Genomic DNA, 10,727 nt, shown 5'->3' with positions numbered 1-10,727 from the left:
AACTTCAGTGAGCAGAAACAAACTTTATTTGTTCCAAAAATAGAAACATTTTCAGCAGAAATATATATTACACTTTAAAAACACCCAACGCCACCACACACAGTAACACTACTGCAGTACTGTAACCGTACTATGGTACGGTTACTGTACTACTGTACTGTACTGCACAGTACCACTGCACAAAGTAACACTACTGCAGTACTGTATCTGAACTATGGTACTGTTACTGTACTACAGTACTGTACTGCACAATACCACCGCACACAGTAACAATACTGCAGTACTGCAACTGTACTATGGTACTGTTACTGTACTACAGTACTGTACTGCACAATACCACTGCACACAGTAACAATACTGCAGTACTGTAACTGTACTATGGTACTGTTACTGTACTACAGTACTGTACTCCACAGTACGACTGCACACAGTAACATTACTGCAGTACTACAACAGTACTAAAGTACTATACTGCACAGTATCACAGTACAGTGTCAGTACTCCACAAAGTACTCCAGGGTACTCCACTGAAGTATTGTAATAAAAACAAACCTGCAGCCCGCTGAGCGGCGCTGTGGGTGTGGTCTCAGAGGGTCACCTGACCTCAACCTGTGAATTCACATTAATCAGTCTATGCTGTAAAAAACAAAATGAAGAAATCACACAGCAAAAACAAAAGAAAAAAAGAAACCCGCTACATCAGACCACCGTAATGACGGTGTTACCATGGTAACCAGCGGTAGCAGCCATGCTAGCAGCTCTGTTTATTTGGCTTTTGGTCAGCTGACAGGAAGTGATGTCACAGCTCAAACGTCCAGGCCCTGCCGGGTCAGGAAGTCTTCGAGCGCGCTCAGTCGCTCCACTAGCATCACGTCCAGGTCTGAATCGTCATCTCCGCCACAATGACGACGCGCTGCCGCCCGCTTCCTGGGCACCATGGCAACAGGTAGCCCCACCCCTAAAACAGACAGGAAATTCCTCACGTTGTTAAATCAACCAATCAGTGAAAACTGCTGATGCACTGCATGTTATTGATGGTGCCTGCAGTGAAAAATGTGAGCGCACTTTATGTTATTTATGGTGCCTGTAGTGAAAACTGCAGAATGCGGAATGATCAGTTTTCATACCTACGTAGTACGTGTAGTATTTCATACCTGCAGTATGTAGTATCTGTAGTTTCATACCTGCGGTATGTAGTACCTGTAGTATTTCATACCTGCAGTATGTGGTAACTGTAGTATTTCATACCTGCAGTATATAGTATCTGTAGTTTCATACCTGCAGTATGTAGTACCTGCAGTATTTCATACCTGCAGTATGTGGTAACTGTACTATTTCATACCTGCTGTATGTAGTATCTGTAGTTTCATACCTGCGGTATGTAGTACCTGTAGTATTTCATTCCTGCAGTATGTGGTAACTGTAGTATTTCATACCTGCAGTATATAGTATCTGTAGTTTCATACCTGCAGTATGTAGTACCTGCAGTATTTCATACCTGCAGTATGTGGTAACTGTAGTATTTCATACCTGCAGTATGTAGTATCTGTAGTTTCATACCTGAGGTATGTAGTACCTGTAGTATTTCATACCTGCAGTATGTGGTAACTGTAGTATTTCATACCTGCAGTATGTAGTACCTGTAGTTTTCATAGCTGCAGTATATAGTACCTGAAGTTTTTCATACATGCAGTATGTAGTGGTTCTGCAGTATTTCCTACTGTGTGTTGGAAGTGTGTACATGTAATCAGTACTTGGCGTACTTGGGGAATTTATTTTGATGAGCGCTCTGCCCCCACTGCACTACATTTCCCAGCGCACCTTGAGGCTTCTTCCTCTTCCTGGGCTGAGTGAAGTCAGGGAAGAGGAGCAGCCTGCGCCTCCTCTGCTGGCCAATCAGGAGCAGCGCTCCGTCCTTCTCCCGCGGCTCCTCAAAGATCGTCTCCAGACTCCTGCAGGACAACAGAATGGCATGCTGGGAGACAGAGTCCATACAGCAAATGCTGTTGGTGGAAGGGATTTGTAGTTTTATCTGTTGGTGGAGGAGATTTGTAGTTTTTTTACCTGTTGGTGGAGGGGATTTGTAGTTTTATCTGTTGGTGGAGGAGATTTGTAGTTTTTTTACCTGTTGGTGGAGGGGATTTGTAGTTTTATTTTTTACCTGTTGGTGGTGGGGATTTGTAGTTTTACCTGTTAGTGGAGGGGATTTGTAGTTTTTGTACCTGTTGGTGGAGGGGATTTGTAGTTTTACCTGTTAGTGGAGGGGATTTGTAGTTTTTGTACCTGTTGGTGGAGGGGATTTGTAGTTTTTATTCCTGTTGGTGGAGGGGATTTGTAGTTTTTTTACCTGTTGGTGGAGGGGGATTTGTAATTTAATCTGTTAGTGGAGGGGATTTGTAGTTTTTTTTCTGTTGGTGGAGGGGATTTGTAGTTTTTATTCCTGTTGGTGGAGGGGATTTGTAGTTTTTTTTTTACCTGTTGGTGGAGGGGGATTTGTAATTTAATCTGTTAGTGGAGGGGATTTGTAGTTTTTGTACCTGTTGGTGGAGGGGATTTGTAGTTTTTATTCCTGTTGGTGGAGGGTATTTGCAGTTTTTTTTTACCTGTTGGTGGAGGGGGATTTGTAATTTAATCTGTTAGTAGAGGGGATTTGTAGTTTTTTTTTCTGTTGGTGGAGGGGATTTGTAGTTTTTATTCCTGTTGATGGAGGGGATTTGTAGTTTTTTTTTTTACCTGTTGGTGGAGGGGGATTTGTAATTTAATCTGTTAGTGGAGGGGATTTGTAGTTTTTGTACCTGTTGGTGGAGGGGATTTGTAGTTTTTATTCCTGTTGGTGGAGGGGATTTGTAGTTTTTGTACCTGTTGGTGGAGGGGATTTGTAGTTTTTGTACCTGTTGGTGGAGGGGATTTGTAGTTTTTATTCCTGTTGGTGGAGGGGATTTGTAGTTTTTGTACCTGTTGGTGGAGGGGATTTGTAGTTTTTATTCCTGTTGGTGGAGGGGATTTGTAGTTTTTTTTCCTGTTGGTGGAGGGGATTTGTAGTTTTTGTACCTGTTGGTGGAGGGGATTTGTAGTTTTTTTTCCTGTTGGTGGAGGGGATTTGTAGCTTTTTTTCCTGATGGTGGAGGGGATTTGTAGTTTTTTTTTCCTGTTGGTGGAGGGGATTTGTAGGTTTTTTTTACCTATTGGTGGAGGGGGATTTGTAGTTCTTGTTGGTGTAAATCTCCTCCAGACTGAACTCTTTCTTCTTTAACCTGAAAATAAAAAAAAACAAATCAGTTTTTCATTTTTTAGGTTTCGGTTTTTTGTCTTACTTAGATATTTTGTTTTTTCTTGTTCCACCCCCTCCTGACCTTTTGACCTTTGGCAGTCCCATGGGAGTGAGAGGCGTTTCTCGTGGCGATGCACGGCGGATTCGTATCTGTGAGACCCGTTTGCCGGTCTGAGTGGACAAACAAACAATGAACAATAACAATAAACAACAAATGAGGAAAATAAACAACAAACAAAGAAAGGAAGGAAATTTGCACCTCTCCATTTGTGCTGAGAAAGTCTGAGCTTGCTGCTGATTGGCCGATGGCCAGCGGAGCAGTTAGGCCATTGGCTGAGCAGAGGGGGAGGGGCTGGAGACAGGGGAGGCGGGGTCGCAGGCTGCGGGGCCTGTGATTGGCCCGCTGCTTCTGTGGTCGCCGGGTGGAAAACATTGAGCTGCACAGAAAAGCTTTTTATTATTTTTGACTCATTTTGTGAATAAAAAATTTTTAAACTTATTTGAAACATTAAAGACAATTCTTTAATAATTCTTATATTTACCTCGGCGTTGGCGTGCGCACGTAACTGCAGAGAACAAATGGAGAAATGTCAGTCACGCATGAATTCAGGGTATCAATAAAAAACTGATCATCACATATTGATCATGTATTGGGAAATAGATATTTCACATTTTTAACATTTATTTTTTTATTATAACGTTCAAACCGACCAGTGGTCGCTGCTCAGACTGGGCGGGGCTGTCCAGTCCCTCAGGGGCCGCAGGGGACTCACACAGACTCCACCTTTCACTGACCCTGTCACTGTCTCCACGGCAACCGCCGACAGGCGCAGCATGGGGGCGGGGCTAAATGAGGGGCTTATGTGCCACAGGTGAACAGTACAGTGATTGGAGGAGAGGTGCGGGGCCAGCTCGGAGAAACGCCATTGGCCCGAGGACACGCTGAGGGCTTCTGATTGGCTGCAGGTCCGAGCCCACTGCAGGAGGCGCAAGGCATGCTGGGAGGAGGAGCTGGAGCCGCTGGTAGGAGGACAAAATTACATGTTTAGATACTAAAATAATAAGTCAGAGTTTAAAGCTTCATGAACCATTTTCTGACTTTTTATAATAATTCTAAACAAACAGAATTTAAATTTTCCTCATAAAGTAGTGATTGAATATTTCACGTTTTGATATTTCGCTGTTTTTCTCCTGAGCTGACTGATGAACATCTCGACGACCCGCTGAGAATTTCAACTAAAAGTAGTTTTATTTTGACGGAGCAGGAAATAACCTGAATGAAAACAGGAATCAAACAGCTTCAGCTGAGCGTCTGCTCTCAGTGTGGCGAGCAGAAATCAAGTTTTTTAAAAACGTAACATCCTCACGTGAGGACGGCGGGTTTATCGGGTCTCAGTTAACCCTTTGACACCCGAGCAGATGGATTTCATTTCTTTCGAAAACATGCAGAGAAAAAATGACCCAAAAGTTAAAAAAGAAACAAATTGTTGGGTTATTACAAAAACTTATTTGGCCAAACCCCGATGTGATATGAATATTTATTAATATATATTATTTTGGTGTCTGTCCGTGTCCATTTTTAACACAAAATATTTTAAACATTTTTACGTGTTTATGTTTTGATATTATGTTTATTTATTATGATGTTATTATTATCTTCTTCTTGTTTGAAATATTTTGTTAAATAAAGCTGAATAAAATACGTTTTTATAAAGTGTTAAGAGACTGAAACGTGACGATCATGTGACGTCACCAACATACGAACCCGTGCGGCGGCGGCGGCGGCACTCTGTAACCGTTCAGCCTGACGACACTGACAGCCTCTGATTGGCTGCCTCCTCCTGCTCCTCCTCTTCTTCTGTGCTTCCTGTGGTTGAACTTCTGCAGAGTGAGCGGCGCCTCCTCCTCTGCGCCTCCTCTGGAGGAGACCACCATTCGCCCCACAAACCTCCCAGACTCCTCCTCCTCCTCTTTTCCTCTTCTGTGGTTCTTCTTCCTCCTCTTCCCCCCCTCCTCCTCCTGCTCCTCTCCTCTGCACCTCCTCCTCCGCTCTGATTGGCTCAGCCTGTAGGACTCCTCACTCCCTGAGGAGGAGGACAACAAGGAGGAGGAGGAGTCAGGTGGGAGTAGGGCGGGGCTACACGAGGCAGCGTCTCCTGCAGGAGTCAAAGACAGAAAATTTATTCAAACATTCAGAGAGGAGGAGACAAAGGAGGAGACGCACACAACTCACCTGCTCCTTCTTCTTCTTCCCTCTGCCTACTCCTCTTCTTCCTCCTCTTCCTCCGACTCCTCCTCTCCAGGGAGTCCAGACGATGGCCCAGGGAGGCCAGTGCTCCTCTCAGGAGGCGCCGCATCTCCAACCGGTGAGCTGAGAGGAGGCGTGGCAGGAGGGAGGAGCAGGGGCAGCATACAGGTGGAGCAGGAGAAGGAAGAGAGGGAGCTACAGAAGGAGGAGCAGGAGGAGAAGGAGGAGGAGAGGGAGCTGCAGGAGGAGCAGAGGGAGCTACAGGAGGAGGAACTGCAGGAGAAGGAGGAAGAGAGGGAGCTGCAGGAGAAGGAGGAAGAGAGGGAGCTGCAGGATGAGGAGGAGCAGGAGGAGAGGGAGCTGAAGGGAGAGGAGGAGATGGGGGTGCAGGAGGAGAACAAATGGCAGAGGTATAAGGAGTAAAAACGACAGGAGGAGGTGGAGGAGGAGGAGAGACAAGAGGAAAAGAGTTGTGATGAAGGAGAGGAGGAGCAGAGGAAAAAGGAGAACCATGGGGAGAAAAGGAGACAGAGTAAGGAGGTGAAAGACGGGGTAAGTGAGGGACAGGAGGAGACGAACAGGAGGAAGGAGGAGGAGAGGAGACGCGACAGGTAGAGGAGGAAAAAAAAGACTGAGGAGAAAGGAGAGAATGAGGAGGAGGAGGAAAAAGAGGAGCAACAAGAGGAGGAGGTGAAATAAAAGGCGCAGAAGAGACAGCGAGAGGAGCAGGAGGCGGGGGGAGGAGGGATGTAGGGACAGGAGCAGAAGGAGGAGGAAGAGGAGAAAAAGAGGAGGGGGAAGTAGGAGTATGAGGAGCAAAACAGACAAGAGGAAGAGGAGGACATGAGGAGGGAGTAGAGGAAGGAGCAGAAGAGACAAGAGGAGAAGGAGGAGAAAGGAGAGACACAAGAGGAGGAGCAGAGGAGGTTGTAGAACAGAGAGGAGGAGGAGCAGAGGAGGTTGTAGAACAGAGAGGAGGAGTCACAGGAGGAGCAGAGGAGGCGCAGGAAGGAGGAGCAAAGGGAGGAGAGGAGGACGTCCAGGGAGGTGCAGGAGGAGCTGCAGGAGGAGACAGCCGTCAGTCCTCCTCTCTCTGAACACAGGAAACTTCAAAATAAGAGCCTGCTGAGCAGAGACAGACCTGTGGGTGACTCCTCCTCCTCATCTTCATCAGCCAATGGGAGTGCAGGAGGCGGGGTCAGAGCCATGAGTCCCCGCCCCCCGTCGTCACTGTCCTTCAGGGTCAAAGTTCGAGTCAGCATCACTGAAACAGACAGAGGAACTGCTTGAAAACATTCACACACTCACTCACTCACTGTTCACACACTCACTGTTCACTCACTGTTCACACACTCACTGTTCACTCACTGTTCACACACTCACTGTTCACTCACTGTTCACTCACTCACTGTTCACACACTCACTGTTCACTCACTGTTCACACACTCACTGTTCACACACTCACTGTTCACTCACTGTTCACACACTCACTGTTCACTCACTCACTCACTCGCTGCTCACACACTCACTCACTTTTCACACACTCACTGTTCACACACTCACTGTTCTCACACTCGCTGCTCACACACTCACTCACTGTTCACTCACACACTCACTCACTGTTCACACACACACTGTTCACTCACTGTTCACACTCACTGTTCACTCACTGTTCACTCACTCACTGTTCACTCACTGTTCACTCACTCACTGTTCACACACTCACTGTTCACTCACTGTTCACTCACTCACTGTTCACTCACTGTTCACTCACTCACTGTTCACACACTCACTGTTCACTCACTGTTCACACACTCACTGTTCACACACTCACTGTTCACTCACTGTTCACTCACTCACTGTTCACACACTCACTGTTCACTCACTGTTCACTCACTCACTGTTCACACACTCACTGTTCACTCACTGTTCACACACTCACTGTTCACACACTCACTGTTCACTCACTGTTCACACACTCACTGTTCACTCACTCACTCACTCGCTGCTCACACACTCACTCACTTTTCACACACTCACTGTTCACACACTCACTGTTCACACACTCACTGTTCTCACACTCGCTGCTCACACACTCACTCACTGTTCACTCACACACTCACTCACTGTTCACACACACTCACTGTTCACTCACTCGCTCACTCACTGTTCACACACTCACTCACTCACTCACTGTTCACACACTCACTCACTGTTCACACACTCACTCACTCACTGTTCACACACTCACTCACTCACTGTTCACTCACTCACTGTTCACACACTCACTCACTGTTCACACACTCACTCACTCACTGTACACACACTCACTCACTGTTCACACACTCACTCACTGTTCACACACTCACTCACTCACTCACTGTTCACACACTCACTCACTGTTCACTCACTCACTCACTCACTGTTCACACACTCACTGTGTATTAAATAGTGCACCAGATATGAAATACCAAACCAGATTTCAGACTTTACGTTGGAAATTATTTCCCCAGAAACACTCGGGTGTGTAGAGCGTGAAGGGATGACGTATTTTTGTAGGCCAACCAGGAAGTTAGCGTCCCTCGTGTATGGGATTTTTTAATCGGATTTTCGGTCCTCACCAAAAATAATCTCTGTGTTTATGAGACTAACACATTTTGTTCAGCGTGATAATCTTTACTGATGAACTCCACTTTTGTGAGTTTTTAAGCGTAAATGAAATCGCCAGAGGCAAAAAGCTGTTTATCACTTAAACGTCACAACTGCAAACACTGTAAAAAACACGTTAAAACACGATCGAAAAATATTATAAACAGATAAATCTACACGTTGAGTGCGACTCTGTGACGCTGTGAAGGCGTAAGAGTGTGTTTACTGAGTTTCTGTCCGCTGTGAGGACGTCTGACGTCCCCGGCAAACACATGCCACTTGTTAGCAACCGCCTTTTTTGAGACGAGTAAAACCATAAAAGTTCAAAAAGCGTGTTTAAGCCGACGTATTTTATGTTGCAGAAAAAAACGTCTAAATATTTTCAGCCTGTGTTAACCACCGACCTTATTTAAGGCATTTTACCGAAAACCCAGAGACTTTGAGACAAGGGAACCGGACGTGCTAAAAGGCTAACGGACTTCCGCATTTTGGGACTCATACTTCACCGCTCTATTGCATTGTGGTACACGGGAGTTGAATGTAGGGAACACCGGTACATCGTATGTGCACTCTTTGCTGTGCATTGTGGGTAGTTTATAGTGCACCGTATCTGTGATGGGGACGATTTCCAACACAGCTGAGTGTGTACACAGTCTGTGCTGTAAACACACACGGCCGCAGTGCATTGTGGTAAATGCAGTCAGATACAGTCTACAGAGCGGTGACGTAGTGAGTCCTAAAATGCAGAGGTCTGTTCGCGGTTTTGCTCTTCTGGTTCCCTCGTCTCAAAGTCTCCGTGGTTTTTGTTTTTTGGCTGGTTTATTTTTGGGGGGTTAGGGTTAGGGGGCTTTCGGGGTTTATTTAGCTAAGAATTAGCTAAATGTGACAGCAACACAGAAACTACACGTGAGACTAGCATGACATAGCCGTGATCATTAGACCAGGTCACGCTAACAGGAGAGAAGTTAAAAAAATTAAGTGCTAAATCAAATCAGTTGAAGGATTCGGAGTGGTTGACGTTTAGGTCATGTGATCTCAATGTCGTTTGTTTACAGCCTAAAAACAGCTTTTTGCTTCTTACGATTTAATTTAAAACATAAAAGTTCACGTGTGCGGATTAAAAAGATCAAAACCTCCTTACTGAGATTAAGAGATAATCCAAAATCTCAAAATCCCACAAGCTTTTTGACCAGGGAACCAGTGCGATGATGACTTCCTGTTGGACGACAAAAATACATCATCCCCTCACCGCTCTGTACAGTCTGTAAACACACACGGCCGCAGTGCATTGTGGTAAATGCAGTCAGATGTAGATCCATGGATGTAGAGTGCATCAAGCATACGCTCAGATCCGCAGTGCATTGTGGGTACTTTAAAGAGCCTTGCACAGAGGACGAAACATCAGTGAATCATCAATAATCATTGATCAACCAAACTGATCAGCAGCAGTTTAACCCTGGAGGAGCAGGACCTGCTGATAAAGGGTTAACCGTCACACTGGTGACGTCACTGCTGATGTGACGTCACAACGGTTGGACTGATCACATGAAATCGTCTTTATTGATTGTTATTTGAACTTTGTGGATCAGTGTTTCCATGGGAACCACATCTACGATCAGATGACGTCAACTATCAGGGATAAATAGAGATGACGTCAGAGATAAGTTCGGTCAGGCTGTTGATAAAACTTTATTGATACAGAGCAGCGCTCAACTCCGCTCCTCTCGTGTTCTCTCGCGAGATCTGGCAGCCTGGAAGAATCCTGGCTCTCCGTGAATCAGCTGATTACCGGCTCGGTTCGCGTCTCTGTGTCGTCACGGCGGGTTTGGGGTGACGTCACACGGAGCGGGGTTCGATAACGCGGGAATGTGGCGGGTCGGAGGAAGCGGGATTTCGGGGAATAAGAGGAGAGAGCCGGAGCTAGCAGCTAGCTGCCGTTAGCCGTTAGCCCCGGCCGTTACCGGACAGTTAGCGCGCGCTGCACCGGGCGCTGTTACCTTGGTGACGGCCGGTGGTTCCACAGGCTCGTTAGATCCGCTGACGGCTCATGGCGGCGGGAAAAACGGCCCGCTGAAGACGCGGGGCTCCGGTTGACTTTAACGGAACACTCAGCCCCGGTACTTCCGCTGGTATGTCAAAATAAAGGTCCTAAGTAACCTTTCAAAGTAAAACACAAAACGGAAATTGCCTTTTTTTTCAAAGTAAAAACAAACAGATTGAACGATGTGGATATTTTAAAAGATAGAAAAAATATTGTCATTTTTAAAAAGTAAAAATATGGAATACAATCTGATTACACTTGGTGGGTAATCTAATTACCCTTGGCAGTAACAGCTGATTCGTTATTTTTATTTTGTACAAAAACAGAAGCTCCGCCCACTCTGATCAGAAACAGGAAACAAATCAACAACGATCCATACCCTGCCGATCAATTCACTGCTGATCCATACATTGCTGATCAATAAATTTTATGAAAACAGGACGCAAATGGAAAGTGCTGCTGTGATGTCACCAGCAGGAGGCAGTCCATCACGTTAACAGGAAGTAAACTACAAAATA

General features: G+C 45.8%; 1 protein-coding gene across 1 annotated transcript; it reads right to left on the bottom strand.

The window, feature by feature from the left end:
* Positions 1–3: 3 nt before the first annotated feature.
* Positions 4–10,324, bottom strand: LOC121959829 (uncharacterized). The gene is made up of 11 exons (XM_042509340.2): positions 10,166–10,324; positions 6,661–6,783; positions 5,505–6,578; positions 5,037–5,427; positions 3,983–4,291; positions 3,814–3,837; positions 3,531–3,708; positions 3,354–3,442; positions 3,183–3,254; positions 1,822–1,952; positions 4–958 (listed from the first exon to the last, which is right to left on the bottom strand). Exons 2-11 carry the CDS (start codon positions 6,779–6,781, stop codon positions 807–809), a joined length of 2,541 nt encoding a protein of 846 aa, XP_042365274.2. The 5' UTR covers positions 6,782–6,783; positions 10,166–10,324; the 3' UTR covers positions 4–806.
* Positions 10,325–10,727: the final 403 nt, after the last annotated feature.

The sequence above is a fragment of the Plectropomus leopardus genome, chromosome 20 (assembly GCF_026936395.1).
Source record: "Plectropomus leopardus strain MGB_pleo_1.0 chromosome 20, ASM2693639v1, whole genome shotgun sequence".
Classification (NCBI taxonomy): Eukaryota; Metazoa; Chordata; class Actinopteri; order Perciformes; family Serranidae; genus Plectropomus; species Plectropomus leopardus.
Note: the sequence above shows the minus strand (reverse complement) of the source record. Positions and strands in the feature narration are given on the sequence as shown.

What these genes read in the sequence shown, in the direction of transcription:
- LOC121959829 (XM_042509340.2), bottom strand. Translation starts at nt 6,781, where the DNA reads ATGCTGACTCGAACTTTGACCCTGAAGGACAGTGACGACGGGGGGCGG. An exon ending in GGAAGAAGAAGAAGGAGCAG is followed by an intron (nt 5,428 to 5,504) that starts GTGAGTTGTGTG and finishes TGACTCCTGCAG; the next exon opens with GAGACGCTGCCTCGTGTAGC. An exon ending in GTGCGCACGCCAACGCCGAG is followed by an intron (nt 3,709 to 3,813) that starts GTAAATATAAGA and finishes TTTTCTGTGCAG; the next exon opens with CTCAATGTTTTCCACCCGGC.